Source organism: Amblyomma maculatum, chromosome 6 (assembly GCF_055883805.1).
Source record: "Amblyomma maculatum isolate TAMU_Amacu chromosome 6, ASM5588380v1, whole genome shotgun sequence".
NCBI lineage: Eukaryota > Metazoa > Arthropoda > Arachnida > Ixodida > Ixodidae > Amblyomma > Amblyomma maculatum.
Window position 1 is genome coordinate 6987858 of NC_139349.1, and position 18503 is coordinate 7006360.

Here is an 18503-nt window from a genome sequence, read left to right on the forward strand (position 1 = left end):
CAAATTTGACGTACGGCACCAGTTGTGCGCACAATGATGCTTTTCGCACTGTTAAGGTCAACCATACTGTTTCCTAGCTTATCAAACCAGACAGGCGTCTCGTCCGCGTTCTCTATTTGTGAAAGGTCATAGCCATGCTCCCTCCGAAGCCCATTCACAAAACGGTGAAACTTCATTGTGTAGCTTTTGACTCAGTGTTGTTCTGCGCCGAATAGAGAGAGCGTTCCAGTTCATGAACTGATGAAGCCATCGTGTACTTGCTTTAAAACTTGCAAGCGGAATGTCCATGTGGTGAGCAATGGCAACGGCTTTCATGTGGATCATCTTTGTTGATACTGGATAGCTGTTCGCCGTGACATACTAAACAAGTTCCTTTTCAAGTTCAGGAAACTTGCACTGCTTCCCGCAGAATGCGTTGCGGTTGCGGTTCGTACCAGCAAGCTGTTCTTTTTGCTTGCACCACCGACGCACATACTTCTCGTCAACTTCGAACTTGCGTCCAGCCGCCCGCTTGCCGTGTTCTTCGGCGTAAGCTATGACTTTGAGCTTGAAAGCGGCGGTGCACGAAGTCAAATCCTGTGCCGCGGCCTTTCTTTACTTTGGCTTGGCCTTGGCAGTGCGCCGCATCGATGCGGTCTGCTTGTGCGTTTCTGTGTGCATGGCGGAGTTTTCGCGCAATGAGGTGCGCAAAATATGCGGTTAAAAGTGTTTTTTTTATAAATCCTGGTAAAGTTTAGGGCGCGCAGATTATGCGAGTAAATACGGTATTTTGAAACTGTGAAAATAATTGCGTTATGCAAGCATGAATGTAACGTTCTGTGTAAAAAAAAAAATCGGGTTGATAAAAATATTTGGAGAATGTCATTGCATGAACCATTCATATGGCTAAATATAAGACCAGCTATGGGCTTCTACCATACTTTTATGTGATGCCAGGCTTTCTGTAAGTTTGGTAAACAATGATGCAAGTGTAAGTTTCTAATGTCAAAACTACTGGAAATATCTTTTCATTCATTAAGTTCCATTAAGAAAGTGGGCCATTTAGCACACTTTCCAATAAGCATGCCAAGTTTCATTGCTCACTACAAAAATTAAAGAATTTCACTTTGATCCCCATGTCCCCCCTTAAGAAACTCCGAAGCATGAAAGCTTCCAACTCGAACAGACAGGATAGAAGTGGCAGAGCTCTCAAAGTTAATCAATAGGTGCAAAGTGTCCTACATAAGGAAGTATAGACGTTTGCATCAGGTGACATAGTTATTGAAATTCCTCCTTTCTGGGCAGTCAGAATCCGGTTTTGCTGTCCCTGTCACAGTGCTTCGCGGAGTGTGCACGACAGTCCAGCGAACAATATGGCAGCACCCAGGGAGGCCAAATTGCAAAGGTCTGTAACAGGGAGAAAATCAAGCACGCTCTAAAGAACGGTGAAGAGGAAATTAGGCAGAGGCAGAAATCAGACTTATGCGCTAAGGGACAAGGCGGTCAATGTCATGATTAATATGGATCAAACAGGTTTTCAGAATGGATACACTACTGTCGGTAATTTCCATACTATCAACCAGCTGATAGAAAAATGCTCGGAATATAACCAGCCCCTTACACATAGCAATAATTGATTACAAAAATGAATTTGACAGTTGAAACCTCAGCAGTCATGGAGGCATTGTGAAATCAGAGTATAGATAACCCGTATGTGAAAGTACTGAAAGATATCTATGATAGCTGCACAGCAACCGTACTTCTGCATAACAAAAGTGATGAAATTTCCATAACAAAAGGTGTTAGGCAAGGAGACACGATTTGCTCTGTAGTATTCACAGCTTGCTTAGAGAAAATATTCAGGGACTTGCATACAGGTGAGCTACGCGTGACGAAGCAGGTTAGCAGCTGGCAAGGTTAGTATGCAAAAAGCAGGGACGTGAACTAGACTGCGTTCGAAATTTAGTAGTGCAGTTTTTGAATCTGTGAGCACATATTGAGCTTACATATAGGCTATCGCAGCAGCTAGAGATAAGGGTTGAGAGAATACCTCAGTAATCTGCGATTCGCTGATGACATTGCCTTGCTAAGTAACTCGGGGTATGAATTGCAAAGAATGATTGATGGCCTAGACAGGTAAAGCGCAAAGGTAGGCCTAAAAATTAATATGCAGAAGACTAAGGTAATGTTAAACAGCCCCTGGAGAGAACAGCAGTTTACAATAGGTAGCAATACACTTGGAAGTCGTAGACAAGTATGTATACAGTAGCCGACCAATTTTTCGGACTTTTAGACGCGCAATATTTCGGACTACATTCAGGAACCATCACGCGCCCCATAGGAACGTGCACATTTCCACGACCAATATTTCGGACCCTATGGTGTCCAAATAATCGATTTTTCCGAATTTGGCGCCAGCACTACTGTGAAGATTTTTTGTTTTTAGAGTGCAGCTTTTTTGCGCCCATCCCTTAAATGCCCAGCCTAGCGGTTTAACTAACTGCGCCATGCCCAGGATCGTGAAACGCACATCATAATTCTCCTTGTCTACCGTGAGGATGATGGTAGTGATAACAGTGACGCTGCAGTTAGTGACAATGATATTAGCAGTGATAATGATTGTGCATTTGGTTGATAATGATAATGAGAGCAAACATGATACGCCGTGAGCAATGCTTAGGCTTTCGGATTTCTGCAGAGTAGATTCCACAGGGCTCTCGGAATATTAGAGTGCAGCTTTCTGGCGCCCGTTCCTGCGATTCACAGTAGCTAGTACCGTAATCTTCGGCATTGCCGTTGTCTCTCGTAACCACCTCCACAGCCAGAAAGGAACTTTATCATACAGTAAAGCGTCAAGGAAAGGTGTGCCTTACTTTTCCGACGCTGTAAAAGAGGGAATACAGCCGAACCCGGATATATCGAACTCGAAGGGGATCGCGAAATATTGTGGACTCTCGTTAAGCGGAACCTCAAGGGATCAGGAAAATATGTTCAGTTATCAAAAGTTTCGTTTATAGACAGAATAAATTTTGAATAGGCGGACCGCTCCCGCTCGCAGTCAATGCATACGTGCAGCTTGGTCCTGACGCGGCAAGAGTCCGCGCAGTCGGCAGTCTCTGCAGAAGCAATATTTAGGCAATGAAGAGAACATTACACAATGAGCACAAAGTTTATTCTTAAAAGCAAGCAAATACTTTTTTCTTCTTCTCCAGCTGTATGGACTTGAGGCCCGGCACAGTTCCATGTCCAGGGCAGTTGTCAACGAGGAACAAAACTTTCTTCTGTCGCGTGAGACTGGCATCCTCGCGATGAATTCATTCACTTGAAATGGCCTGCGTCATTCACGCCTTGTCGTTGGCTTGATAAAAAAACGGGTAGGTCTCGACGTTCTTGAAGCACCACGGATGCTTAGATTTGCCGATCACTAGCGGCTTTAATTTGTCGTTTTCCGTCATGTTAGTGCTGATGAGGACGGTCAGTCTGTCCTTACTAAGTTTCCCCCCGGTGCACTTCTCTCCTTTGAATGCGAGATATTTAGAAGGTAGCACCAGCGATGACAGTAAGAAAGCAGATGAAGCGATGGTGCGATGGGCCGCAGCGCAGTGCGCACTGTGCGAGACAACCGGAAATCGCCAGAGACTGAAACTGGGAGTAAAAAGAAAGGAGGGGTGAGGGTGAAGTGTAGTGATGCGTACAGCGATGGCACTGCGAGTCATCAATTACGGTTTCGAGTTCATTTTCAGTTCTGTTTATACGTTGGTAGAAAAAATTAGGTTCCAATTAACGAGATTTATTTTACATCGGCTTAATACAAAACCAATTCCAGAAAGTTTGTTGTGTTTAAACGGCAGTTCCGTTTAACAGAGTTCCGTTTATCGTGATTTTACTGTAGTTCAATATATTGATAATTCGATATACAGAAACGGCTTGAGATGCCGCTTGCGATTGCAAAAAATGATGCTGTATTTGTCGCATAATCAACCAACTCTAATAATGAACCCACCCTCCACTTTTGTTGTCGAGAATCTGCAAAAAAAGAATTTAATAATATTAAATTCGTTAGTCGGAAGGACGCATCTACAGCTCATTTAATAACAGCGTGCTAAGATGCTGCGCCGCGATAACGTGACGCCGTGTTTATCTTTTGACTATACTTTTGATGTTAGCTGCTGCTGTGGTGCGCAGCAAACTTGGCAGAGTGCCCGTGATGGCTGGATTGCAAAAGCCTTGTTCGATTTATCACGCCACGTTTGGGGTGGGCGGAGTCCACTGCCACAAAATCATTGGAAAGCATGACAGCTGCAAATGCCGTTTCAAGCAAACAATGCTAAAAGCCGGTGTCATGATCACAGCTGACTGCATGCTTTTGTTGATTCGTTGATGCAAGGATAGACTACTCTCGCAAAAAAAAAAAAAAAAAAAGAAATCTGCCGCTTCTTAACGTTTGCAGCCACCATAGCTTACACTACGCAGCACTTTCAGCATGACAAGGAGGGTGACGCTCGCAAAAAAGAAAAACAAATCTGCTGCTTCTTAACGTCTGCAGTCGCCATAGCTTACGCTACGCCGCATGTTCGTTACGACGACACAAGACTCGCATCGCACTTCACCCGCCGTGTACCGAGGGTTCACAACACACACTGGAGAAAGCGTCCAACGTTCTGTCTGTCATGGGCTGAGCTTTCTTGTTGGCGCATGCAGAGTGCGTGCCGCTGCAAATGAAGAGAGGGAAAGTGGAGAGAAAACTCTGCAGAAGAATGGGCACACCCATGGCACACCCTTGCGCTGCATTTAGGAAGGCTCTTGTGTTCTGCTCACGTTTTTCCTTTTTTCCCAAGTTTCCTCTTGGAGTATTCATGACCATCGTTACCTGTGGAAACAATGTTCTTGCTTCACGCGGCAAGTGGCATAAACGTGACAAAAGCATAACTGGCTGATGTAACATCTGGAGAGTTATGGGGGTTATAGCATTCCACGATCCACTTCTGCGGGGCGCTACTGCGCATGTGGTAACCGCTGTGAGCGAGTTTCATGATTCCCGGTGGCGCATGCACCTGTCGCGTCAGAACCAATCAGTCCGTGCACACTGGCGGCTGTGCTTTCCGTATTAGGCCCTGATATGCCAATGCTCTGTATTACTGACATATAAACAAAACATGTGTAGCAGCGACGTTTACGATTTTTAAAAGTGATTTTTCAAGAGATGATTAAATATATTTTTAAATCACATATTTTTCTGACTGTTTGATTATTCTGACCATCTCCTGTGACCTGCTGAGTCAGGAAGGTAGGTCAGCAGCTGTATCATGCTAACGTTCCTGCTTACTTGTTGAGTTTTGATACATGTGACAGATTTTCCTCTTGTGGCGTGTCTTTGAGATGTCTTTTTGTCATCCATATGGTTGCCTCTATTAATTATGCGTGAATATCTAGCAGTGACAATGCAGCCCTTAACAGTGTTTAATTAACATGGCGAAATGTTATGTACATTTATGACTTAGTTCTGATTGTTTCCAATGTGTTTTGTACGGGAGAGTAATCCCGCTCGGACAGCTTTGATTGCATACCTCTAGGGAATTAGTTGCTCATGCGCATATCACTTGCGCAGAAGGTGGATTAAGGCACTCATCATAGCTCTATAGCTACTAGAAAGGCTTTAAAGGAAAACATTGCAAAGGACTCTACTTTGAATGACATAATGGCGCCCTCTATGGACAGGAATACATAGGTGGCATTCAGCAGCATTCCTTTTTGCTCCTCATTTGTCCTTCGTATTTCTCCAACACTGCGGTTATGACAGAACCAGGAAATTTGCTCCAACAGTTCTCATAGAAAGCCAGGCAGACGGCTCGACGAATTTTGCAGCATCCACTTGCTGCGGGTCTTGTTTGGAAATGACTGATGTGATGATGGAGATGACAGTAATTGTTTTCATTTGAGGGGATTGCAGTGTGTGAAACATGTTCAGGTTTCTGAGCTTCACTAGCTGTATGCTTGCTCTCTACCTGTGCAGCATCGACACTCCTGGTGTGATCCAGCGGGTTTCCAACCTGTTCAAGGGCCACCCTGAGCTCATTGTGGGCTTCAATACCTTCCTGCCGCCAGGCTACCGGATCGAAGTGCAGGCCAATGAGCAGGTGAACGTGAGCATGCCGGGATCCTTGTCGACGACACTGACGGCTGGGGGAGGTCCCGTGGGGCCCGCTCAGCCGACGGTGCAGCAGGGTCCTCCAGCTGCTGCGCCAGCTGCTCCTGGCATCACACCGCCTGTCTCGGCGGCCTCATCGCCACCAACAGGCATCAAGGTGAAGCAGCCTTCCACTGTTAATACAGTTTCCTCGGTAGCGAATGGCGTTGACGAATCCTGTCATCCCTTCAAGTTTTTGTTGCACCGGGGGATGAAATTTGTTTTGTTGCAGTTTGGCAAGACATCTGCACTTTTAAGGGGGGACACGGGTCTTTGGGACCAAAAAATGACCAAAAAACCGATTTTCTGAAAATGGCATTTTTGGAATCTGTGGCTATTAATCTACAAGTTCACCAATTTTCTTCTTCCAGAAGTCAGTATTTTCAGCATAATAACGAATTGAAATCATCGCGCGGGCTGAATTTGCGCAGCAGCAGACGATAAAACGGCACATTTTTCGTTGCGCGCAACTGCCGTTCCGCCGGACCGATCTCGGCCATGTTAGGCTCGTTTGAAAGAGCGCTTTCTGGGTTTCAATTTCCCGCCGCTAGCGCTTGTCTGCCCTCAATGGCCACTGAGAAAAATAACCACAAAGAAAAACGAAAACGCGGCATCTGATTCGCTGCTGAGCGCACGTGACTGCAACTGAGCCATCCGATTGGCTGATTCTATCGCACGTCGTCTGCTTGCGGCGGGCCAGCAGCCGTTGAAAGCGTCCGAGACGCCATTTTGTTCTGAGTCGAGACCGAGGCGAGACGATGCCCCTCAGTAAATTCCGCTCGCGCCACAAATTCGGCAAAAAGAAGAAGAGTGCGCGCGGCGACAACTTTCGGAACCGTCCTGCGGCACCCGAAAGCTCCGAGGATGTGCAGGAGCCAGCGGCAAGTCAAGAAGTCCCCGCGGCCGAAATAGGCCTAGCGAGCTCGGCGGCGCCTACGCCCAGCGGACGCGTCCGCCACGACACGACGATGCTGCAGCCTTCGGACTTGATTGAAAAGAAAAGAAAAGCCGAAGGAATGCTGCAGGAGCTGGGTTCAAGCGCAGCGACGAAGAGGAAAGCGGATTTCATCGCCACTTCTGACGCCCGTCTTCTTGACGCGACCGGCGGTTGCCGTGCGGACGATACGCAATCACTGTTGTGAGTTTGGAGTCGCTGAACGAACTGTTGTCTGCTGTGAAATGTAAAGTGTGTGGCGGGGATGTCCATATTTCAAAAGGAAATCGTGAATATGGTCTAGCCGTTAAACTCTCTCTCGCGTGCGTGATTTGCGGGGACATTTCATCGGCATGGAGTTCGCCGCGCGTGCAAGGCAGCCAGAAGATAAATCCGTTTGCCGTGAATATCCTTGCTGCACGCGCGATGCAAAGTACCGGACATAGGCAAACGGCGCTGAATGATGTGTTTGCGGCGATGAACATATCTCATCGTGGCCTGCACACGAAAACGTGGCAGGACTACGTAAAGAGTAAGCTGACGCCCGCAGCAACACGCGCAGCCGAAGGAGTGTTGAAAGACAGCGCCCGTTCTGTTCGGCAACTCTATAACGAGTTGAACCTTGACAACCCCGGGAACATTTCTGTCTCTTTCGATGGTTCATGGATGACCCGGGGTCATTCATCCCACATCGGTGTCGGCGCCGTAGTAGAACTTTTTACTGGACTGGTACTTGACTATGTAGTTTTCAGTAACTTTTGTGCTGGGTGTGAGCGTGGGCCCAAAGAAGATGACCCGTCCTATGAGGCGTGGAAAGAAAGCCACTTGTGCCAAAAGAACACGGACAAAAAGTCCGGTGAAATGGAAGTTCAGGCCGGACTTGTTTTGTTCGAAAGGTCACTGGAGAAACATGGCCTTAGGTACACGACCATGCTCTCAGACGGCGATAGCCGCACATTTCTTGCATTGCAAGAATCAGCTGTGTACGGCTACATCGAAATCAGCAAAGAAGATTGCACAAACCATGTGCAGAAGCGGATGGGAACGGCCCTACGCAATGCAATTGCCAAGCATAAAGGTGATGCAAAAGAGAGCTTGAGTGGCAAAGGAAAGCTGACAGGCGACCTTGTCACCAAGTTGACATCGTATTACAGCTGGGCCCTGAAGTCCCATGCTGGAGATGTTGGGGCAATGCATAAGGCAGTGATGGCTACCTATCATCACGTAACCTCCAATGATACCGTGTCAAATCACACCCTCTGCCCGACAGGCGCAAACTCGTGGTGCCGCCAGAATGCTGCTGCAGCCAAGGGAGAGCCTGCTCCCAAGCACAGATACAGTTTGCCACCACATGTGTGCAAAGCACTTTTGCCTATTTATGAGCGTTTGGCAGACCCAAAGCTGCTGGAGCGGTGCCAGCAGGGAAAAACCCAGAACAGTAATGAAAGCTTGCACTCCCTAATATGGTCACTCGCACCAAAGGAGCGCCATGCGTCACTGTTCTCCGTTCAAGCAGCTGTTGCAGAGGCTGTCGTCCGCTTCAATGCAGGAAACCTACAAGCATGCTCAAAAATACTGAGTGAGCTAAATATGAACCCTGGCGTCCAGAATATCAGGAGGATGGCTGAGAAGGACAGGCGCCGAACAGCCGAATCAGTACGCAAGCGTGCCTCTGCGGAAAACATGCATCGGGCACTGAAAAAGCGGCATTCTAGTCAGCCCAAGCAGTCAGATTACATGCCTGGTGCATATTAGCTGTCTGCAAGTGTAAATATGCATATATCTTTTCGAAATTTTGAATAAATTGTGCCTAGTTTGTTTTTTCCCGTTTTCTCAAAACTCAAATTTTGGACACTTGGCTGGTTTAGTTCGTCGATATCTCTGCATCTAGGACAGATATAGATGTAATTCGTTTTTCTACATAAAGCTGAAGGTGCAGTGAATGCAATGATCGAAACAGAATTCTTTATTCAAGCTTCAAAAATTTTTTATTTTGCCAAGTTAATTGAAGCATGATAGGCACGTCTTGAAGGACAACTTTCAAAGTGCAGCAAAATTGCTAATAAGGGTAAAATGGAAAAACTGCTTTGATCATTGCACTCTTTGGTCATTGTACTGTACCGCCATGCATTAAAAATGATGTTTTATAGAGGCGTTTTTTTTGCGCGGAAGTACTAATTAAATGAATAATTAATATTATTATCTCGGGAATTAACTGACATAGAGAAAAACAAGTTACATTTTTGAAATCAGCATAAAAATCTGAACAAGAGGGTATGATTTTATCAGGATTGGCTTTAAAATAATGAAAATAGCTCTAAGACCAGTGTCCCCCCTTAAGGGGAGACGCGGGTCGAAAAATCGGCATTATTTCGAAATTTTTCGATTTTCTGTTTTTGCTTGCACTATCATCTTTGAACATCCTACTTTCATGCAGCGAAATATGAAAACTAAATTTGTACGAGAAATTAGTTAAAAACGCGTCCAAATGACTCGCGGTGACCGAAAAAATCATGAGTGCTGCCAAATTTTGGCCATCTTTGAGCTGCCGCAGCTCAGCGCATCGGCGCTTGCCGCCATTGCGGCCATTTGCAAAATGTGGCCAAAGCCTTCTTCTTTCGACTGGTACATCCACCAGTTTCGTATCTGCACGGGAAAATATAAAAAAAAAATGTTTTTCCCGCGGTCTTCCGAGCGTGTTTTCAGTTACGTGACGCGAACCCGAGACCGCCATTGGCTGCCGCCGTGCAGTGGAGCCATCCCAGCAGTTTCGTATCTGCTCGCATCGCATCGCCTCTTAGGACTAGCCTGCGTTCGTTTTTCTTATCGGAAGTTTTCCGTAATGAACGACGAGAAGAAACGCAACTTTCATCTCCGCAAGAACCGGACTGCGTGCCCGTACAGAGGGAAGCGCAAACAGAAGCGTAAGAGAGCCACGAACGCGGCGGATGCTGCAAGCCCCCTACGCCAGCAGAACGGCAGCCCGTCTTGCAGCGCGGCGTCCGATTTCATAACTGACGCTTTCGTTTTCGTGAGCGCGTCGGAGAGGAAGTTGGCAGCGTTCCAGGATGGAGAGAGAGCCGGCAGCACCACCACCACCGGCAGCAGAAGCGGCGCAAGCGTCGTTATCTGCGAACTTGAAGAGCTGACCCGACTCGTGCGCGGTGCCTTGTGCGGAACGTGCGGGAAGTCCGAACTCGCGGTGGTAGAGGTCGTGAACAAGCGCAAGGGCCTCGCTTCTCTCCTGGAGCTCAGGTGTACGAATGGTGCATGCCCGGCAACAGTAATTTCGGCTGTGTATACGTCGCAACGCACCGATGCCGACGGCCGTGAAGGCTGCGACGCGGAGCGGTCCAGTGGAAGCCCCCGTGATAGCTTCGCGATCAATGTGAAAGCGGTGCTTGGTGCGCGTTCGATTGGTGTTGGACACGACCAACTGACGAGGTTTTGTGGCATTCTTGGGTTAGCAAAGCCACTGCACCACAAGACATTCCACAACATTGCGAAGAAAGTGCATATTGCAGCCACCAAAGCAGCCTCCGACAACCTTGCAGAAGCGAGGCAAATTACTGCATTGCAAGCTGACCACACTGACGTTGCTGTAATGTTTGACGGGACCTGGCAGAAGCGCGGCCACAAGAGCCACAATGGTGTTGGCACTGCCATTTCTGTGGACACTGGCCTCTGCCTAGGTTTTGAGGTGCTGACAAACTACTGTCAAGGTTGTAGCAGCCACAAAGTACTTGATGATGAAGAGGAGGAAGTATGGCGTGCATTCCATTCTCCTGTGTGTGAAAAAAATGTGGACTGCACGTCACATGCAATGGAAAGTGAAGCAGCGCTACGCATCTGGAGCAGGACGCAGTCGTACAACATGCAGTTTACAACATTCCTTAGTGACGGCGACAGCAAGGCATATGCTGCAGTCTGTGAAGCGCAGGTTTATGGGTCGAAGGAAGTTACCAAAGAAGACTGTACCAACCACGTTGCCAAACGTCTTGGTACCGCCCTAAGGAAGCTGAAGACGCCGCTCCCACGCGGACAGAAGCTCACTGACAAGTCAATTCAAAAGCTACAAAACTATTATAAAATCGCAATAACAAGCAACCGGGGCAATGTAAGGGACATGTTCTGTGCAATCTGGGCATCCTACTTCCATTCGTGCTCCACCAATGAAGCGAACAGCCACAAGTTTTGCCCTGATGGGAATGAGTCGTGCAAGCAAAAGAGAGCCCAAGCTCTGGGAGAACCAGCTCCAAACCACACCCCCCTCCTGACCAAAGCGCAAGGAAAGGCAGTGCTGCCAATTTACAAACGTTTGACAGATGCCAAGCTGCTTGCCCGCTGTTTGCAAGGGAAAACTCAGAATGCTGCTGAATCCCTGAACAGCAAGATTTGGATGTTGTGTCCAAAGACTCGGTTTGCCTCACGGACTGCAGTGGAGACTGCCACCGCCATTGCAGTGCTGTGGTTTAATAGGGGTCACTCCAGCTTTGAAAAAGTTCTGGAAGAATTGGGTGTCCTCCCTTCAAAGCAGCTGATCAGACTCAGCTTGGAAAGCGACCAAAAAAGGATCAAGAAGATGTCGACCAAGCTGACTGCTGAAGCGCAGTCTCATCGCCGCAGCCAGGTGAAGCGAGCCCGTTTGGAGGACTCAGTTCGCAAGAACCGTGAGGGCAAAACATATGCAGCAGGGGAATTCTAGTGTTTTAGTGCAGTAGTGAACACTTTGAGCTACATTTGCACCAAGTTTGAAGTGATATGAGCGAGAACTTTGGCATTCACATGCAAACAAACTTTCAATTGCGTTTTTCTCAAATTGGTGTTTTTGCCCATTTTTGAAGTTTGTGCACACAATTTTTTCCTCTTGTAGTTCTTGGATCACAATGAAATTTTGCACAAATGTTCCTTGGAGTGTATAGAGTGCTGAAATCTTGTTTATATATCTAGTCTCATCATATATGTATTATAATTTCATAACAAAGTACTGACTAAAAAAAGAAAATGACACCCTAATTTCAAAAAATTATTCTGTTAAAAATGATGCAGATAAAAATTATTTCACCTAGATTTCAACACTCTGTGGCTTGTAATGAACTACACAGGGTATTTTAAAATGCTCTGTCATAATAATTACTAACAAAAATTGTGTGCGCAAGAAAGGTGATAATTATAAATTTCATAGAGCATATAAATTGAACTACTATAGCTATCAAAAAACTGATTACATATATAGCAACAGGAGCTCAATTTATACCAGCTGTGTGAATTTCAGCCTTCTGACTTCATTATTAAAAAAAAAAAGTTTTTCGAGGAGCGTCTTCCCTTAAATGAAGAGGCTAAGAACAACTCCAAAATGGCAGCTACCCTAAAGAAATGAATCATATTTTTTAATGCGTCATTAGCATCATAAGTGGTCATTATTGCAAGCAGTGTCCGGCAGCTTACGAACTCTTGGTATGCAGGAGGCAAAGTGGAGAAGAGTGGAAAGCCATGGGTGGCAAGAGGGATATGGTGGTTGGGTAGAATGAAATGGAGAGCTGGTACTGCTTGTCACACAGTGATTGACTGACTGAATCACACTATCTGCTTGCATGATCTGAACAAGTCTGCGGCAGTGGCTGGTCCAATCACATTGATGATTGGGTGAATTATTTTTTTTCTCCAGTCGGTTCGAATCAGGCTTGGAAATAATAAGGAAAGGGCTCTGATGTCACCATTTGAAAGTGATTGGTGGTTTAACCTGGTTTCAGGGATCCATGGGCTGAAAACTGCCTTGGTGCTACTACAGTTTGTCTGGGAAATGGCATCAATACCTGTATTTCATTTTCTGATCTTCTCTAGCTTTTGAATGTACCTTTATCGATGGAAGTGTAGTCTCTCTCTCACTATGATGCGGTAATTTGTTGATACGAGGTGGCATCAGTTTGTTCTCCGTGTCTGTGCATTGCATTGCATGATACCGTATTTGCACGATTCTAATGCGCACCCTTTTTTTTTTTTTTTTTTTCGAAAATAAGCGTTCAAAAATACATGCGTGTTACAGTCGAACTCAAAACAACAAAAAAAAAAAAAAAAAAAATCCAAACCGAAACCTACATCTCAAAAACCGAAACGAAGCAGCTCAATGAACGATAGCCAGCCGTAATGCCATCGGTATCAGCAAGCCGTTTTGAGCCGGATCTATCCATGAGCGGATCCAGCGTTTCGATTGCCATTTTTCGCAAACGTTCCGTTTCGCTGGTGTACCCAGAAGCTGCGTTGGATTAGTGCATTCACCCACACCACAGTGACAAGATGGAAATGCAACGATGCTTTCATTACGAGGCATCGTTTAAGCGGAAAGTAATCTTGTTAGCAAAAAAGAGGGGAACCGGGCAACGTCCCGTGCCTTAGGTGTCCCGAAGACATGCGTTCGCGATGATCATTTGTGGTCGGTGGACAGTGAAAAAGAGCTGTCTTCCGACTCTGACGGCGAGTAGACTATGATGTTCCCATCTCGTGGTTGTGTTCGTGTGTTCCGATTTGTGTTCTTGAGTTCGATTAAATGTTAGGCAACTTTCAGACGCTTGCTGACTGCGTCATTCAGTGTGCGCGGTAGCATCAGTGCCAAGTTATTTTTGTGGTTTCCGGCCCTTAAATATTACTGCGCGTTACAATCGGGGGCGCGTTAGAATCGTGCAAATACGGTATTGTATTGCGGCAGTCGCACGTAACTTTTTGTTGGAACTGTTTATTGATCCCAAAACATACTAAAGGTGCTGTCATGGAAACACTGGATCTTGACAGAACCTGCTTTTTTGCACATCTTTTACCCTGTTGCACGCTCTTGCTTGGATTATGGGTGTGTCATGTACAGGTCAGTAAGACTGTCTTACCTAAACCACCTAGATCCAATACAAAACGTTACCCTGTGGCTTCGAATTGGTGCATACTCCGTAAATAGCCTCCATGTAGAAATGAACCACTGATATGAGGACAGTAGTTACATGCTCTTACGGTATAAAACATTGGTTCTATCCCAGAACACCTCTGTTACACTATAAAAAAGAGTATTATCTACTCCAACTCACTCAGTGTAATCACTGCACTACCCTTCAGAAATGCAACAGAACCCTTTAGGAGCTATAATAACATTTTGTAAGAACCTCTCAAACACAAGGGCATGAAGTGCAATTCTTCTGGGTACCAAGTTATGTAGATATCAGCGGTAATGAACGAGCTGATGTATGTGCTGCAGCCGCCTGGAATGCTAAAATAGAAAAAATAAATACTGCATAAATGTGCACTCGTAGAATTTGCACAAAAAAGACTGAAAGATAAATGACAGGATTCATGGGACCAGGAAGTAAACAGATTGCACCTTGTGGAACCAGTGTGAAAATCATGCAGTCACAAGCAGCGTTTCGTCGAAGTGGATTTTGCTGCCCTCGTATAGGTCACGCTCATTTAACACACAGCTTGATTCTCGTGAAACGAGACCTACCTACATGCAAAACCTGTGGAGATGTCACTAACCACATCTTCATCACATGTACAAAATTTGAACCAAGACAAGCGCGCTTCCCACAAGTTTATAACGATCATATCCCACTACACCCAAATTACTTTTAGAAAAAAAAAAAAAAAGAGTCATATTTCCTGCATTTTTTTTTTTCTTTTTTTCATTCCTGAAGGAACCTAAGCTTTTAAACATGTCATAGAGTCTGTAATAACTTTTTAAAGCCCTTTTATTAAGCAGAGATTCTAAACCTTGCTTTTGGCGCATGATGGCCGTAGTTACCTATGTGTGATAAAATGCAACAGAACATTTTCTGTTTGAACTGTGGAAATAGGCTTCTGCATGCAATAATTCGCTGTAGTGATGTTTAGTTTGTGAGATATGCCAGGCTACTCGGCACGAGAAAACGTTTTGTGGTCGTGGAGAAGAACTGAAACAGCTTTTCACAGTGCTTTTTTTTTTTTTTTTAACTCCCTTTCATTGGGCATTGATTGACCAGTTTTAAAAATGTGGTTTCAGGGTGGCCACTTGCCGATTGGTGGGCCGCCTCCCAGCAGTGGTGGCCTGGGTGGAGGGCAGCCACCACATGCAAGCCCCCCTTCGCATGCTCCTGTGACAGCCCAGCCGGCCATTGGCACTGGTGGTGGGCAGGGGGCTGCAGCTCCAACCTCTCAGGCCAGCCAGCCAGTCGAGTTCAACCACGCCATTAACTATGTCAACAAGATCAAGGTGAGGCACCCAGCCCTGAGGTTGTCTGCTGTGACGGCGCAGCCGCCATAGGGGTCCCGAGTGCAAACGTGCTGGTTTTATCTTGGTCACGTTGGCCACATTTTGATGGAATCAGAAATTCAAGAATGTCTGTGTACTAAACTTTGAGTACTTGTTAAAGAATTCTGAGTGATAGGAATTAACCCAGAAGCGTTTTACGACACATTGCCCCGCAACCCTCAGTGTGACATAATGTCCCTCAGTGGGGCTGGTTAGTGTTACAACTTTTGTATTTAAAAGCAGCAGCATATGAAGAATTGTGTGGTAAGGGCTTCAAACTATGATGCAAAGTGCCCTGTGGCTTGCTGCAGGTTGAATGTACCATACACAAGTTTGAAGGCATTTATTTGTTATTTTGTTGCTTTTCTTTTTCCTACTTGCCCTGGTGAACTTCGCAAACTACATCTTTAGGCGCATGCTACTAAAAGATTCCTTTTTTTTTTTTTCTTGCAAATACATTTGGGGCACAAACTGTTCACATATATATGAAAATATTCATTTGCTTCAAATTCAAAGCTATTTGCATAAAATACAGTAAAACCTCGATATGCTTCTTTAAAAATGCCGGAGAAAACGTACAATCTGAACTGCTTAATCTTGAAAAAAATTAACTGCAGAATGAGAAACAAATGCATTTAGAATTCAGACTCGCTGCATAAATGTGTAGATTATCATTCATAGACATGAAGTATGCACAGCTCCTTTTTTAACTCTCTCATCCTTATTTGCGTTGTCCTAGGCGTGGAAGAGATTTAGCAACAGATCTGGTTTGTCGAAGGAATGGCGAGCTGGTTTCAGTTCCTTGGTTGTTCTGGATGCTTTGCCCCCTTACAATAGTGACATGTGGAGAAGCCATTGCGATGGCTTACAGTCGCTGTGCTTTTGCTCATACCCCTCACATAATGAACCCACCCCCACATATGCCACTGAGAAAAAAAAAGTAAATGAAAGTAAAAGAAAACGCGTTCGTTACCGCGCCTTTCTGTTTGCGCCGTCATCGTCGCATTTCTTGGCAATGTGCCAAGATGCTGTGCAACGATATACCTTTTCACGTTAGCTGTAGGGGAAAAAAAGAAAGCAGGGGGGTCCAACTCGGCAGAGCAGCAGTGTTCATCCCGTTGTGCAGGCCACATTTTCACACTATCATGTCACGTTTGGGGCAGGTGTCCAATGCTACACAATCACTGGAACGCTTGATAGTGCAAACCTTTTAAGGGGGGACACTGGTCTTAAAACTATTTTCGTTATTTACCAATCAAAATTGATGCAACTTGGTGGGTTTGTGTAGTTTTTTGTGCAGATTCCAAAACTGCAATTATTTATTTTGTGATCCAATTATTTTATGAGATAATTACACCAATTAGTCTAAATTTTACAAGAACAATTACAAAATGATCACTGAAGAAAAACTTCAGGTGAACACATTGCTGGACACTAGAAAGAATGAGGAACACAATGTTGCAAGCAGTTTTTTGATTAAGCAATTATTTTTTCTTTTATTGCATAACAAAGTTCAAAGGTCATAATATAGCATATAAAGGTCACAGAAAAAAGCCATTTTAGAAATTTTGAACAAGAAATTAAAAGATCTACTTGCAACATTGTGTGCTCCACATATTTGGCTTCATTCTGAAAAAGAAATTATTACTCTATCAGCAATAGCTGCCGAGATATTAAGGCCACAAAACTGCAAGTGGTCGACAATGCATGTTTTGAGAAAAGAGCAAAAAAGAAACGGGATTATTTAACAAACATTCACTGGTGCAATGCACACGTTTACAATTTAAAATGGCTATAAACCTCCAGGAATGTAGTCTCTTTGCTTTCCAACGTCAAAGTGTCGCCTCTTTCATTTTGATTTGCAGTTGCAGCACATTCAGTTGTCACTTTTTCGGCTGCGCGAGTCATATGCAGGCAGCGTTTTTTTTTTTGTTTTTTTTTACGTATGTTGTTTTGCTACGTCCTCGCATCAAGACCGCGGTGAGGAACGTTTATTGCGGAAAAGAAATGTAATTTGGAGCTGTTTGCTGCTTCCCAGTGCTCTGCATTGCACTGGAAGCAAGTGAATTCCCTAAGGACTATGAACGAGGTCCGATCGGCGCAAACGCACGGCGAGCTCTACGAAGACTATGTGTCCCGCAGTTTACGCATTGGAGAATAAGTTTGACGGCGATTCCTTATCCCCGTTCACTTTTTTAAATGCCAATATCGCCGCCGTATGTTTTACGCTTCGCCAATCTCGGCAAACTGTTTAGATCTGACGATCGTGAACTCCACATCGCCAAGCGGACTGTCTGCCGCGCTGCCGTCATCGTCACGAACACAATCCGTCTACCGCTTTGTTGCTGGAGTTGGCGCGAGTTCAAGCTTTTCCTGTTTTGAGCTTATCTTTCTGCTCATCTGCGGCCTGCGTTATCACTGTCGCGGCGGGTGCGACCGCTGGCAGTAGCAGTCCCCCGTGCTGTGGAACACGCTAGGCCTACTTCAAGCTCGTACACACGATCGTTCGGCGCACGATTTTCGTCGGCCTGAGCGCGCACAGCCGGGGCAGGACATCACTTGAGATGATTATTCAACTATTTCACTTTTTTCACAAATTCTTGCCGTGAACGCACCTCGCAGTTCGGAACCAAGCGCGGCCGGCGTCACGTCTCTGCCGTCTCCTCGCGGCTCGGGCGCGCCGAGCAGACGCCGTCAGCCAGCTCCACCAATGCAGTGACGCCTTATAGTCGCGTGCACCCCGAAAGCCAATGGGATTGCAAATGCCACGTTTTCTTTTTTGCTATTTTTTATGCGACCAATGGGCGAATGTAAACAGCAGAGGCGGCAATTTGAAGACGAAAGGCGGCTCTTTCGAATGAGACCAAGGGCTACGGTGCCGCGCACAAAATGGGAGCTATGCCTCGCGGAAAATGGTTGTTTCGGGGGTTGTTTTCGGCCCAAATTTAGGAGACATCGATTATATAAATTGGCTTTGTGACTAAAATACCGACCCTAGAGATGAAAAATTGAGCAGATAGGTAGATAAAGAGCTACTGATTTCGCAAATCATATTTTCTAAAAAGTGATTTTTTCGCGATTTTTTGGTCCGAAAGACCCGTGTCCCCCCTTAAATCGAACTGATCTAAAAGCCG

At 45.6% G+C, this 18503-nt stretch overlaps 2 protein-coding genes across 4 annotated transcripts in view; both read left to right on the plus strand.

The window, feature by feature from the left end:
• Sin3A (SIN3 transcription regulator family member A) overlaps positions 1 to 18503 on the plus strand; it is a 110619-nt gene that overhangs the window by 21817 nt on the left and 70299 nt on the right. For all 3 annotated transcript variants that reach the window (XM_084605939.1, XM_084605941.1, XM_084605940.1), the window contains exons 5-6: positions 5993 to 6284; positions 15121 to 15330. In XM_084605939.1, the coding sequence (XP_084462065.1) occupies positions 5993 to 6284; positions 15121 to 15330 (502 nt within the window). The remainder of the gene's footprint in view (positions 1 to 5992; positions 6285 to 15120; positions 15331 to 18503) is intronic.
• On the plus strand, positions 9013 to 12284 carry LOC146184997 (uncharacterized). The gene has a single exon (XM_084605942.1). The coding sequence runs from the start codon at positions 9589 to 9591 to the stop codon at positions 11803 to 11805; it is 2217 nt and encodes a 738-aa protein (XP_084462068.1). The 5' UTR covers positions 9013 to 9588; the 3' UTR covers positions 11806 to 12284.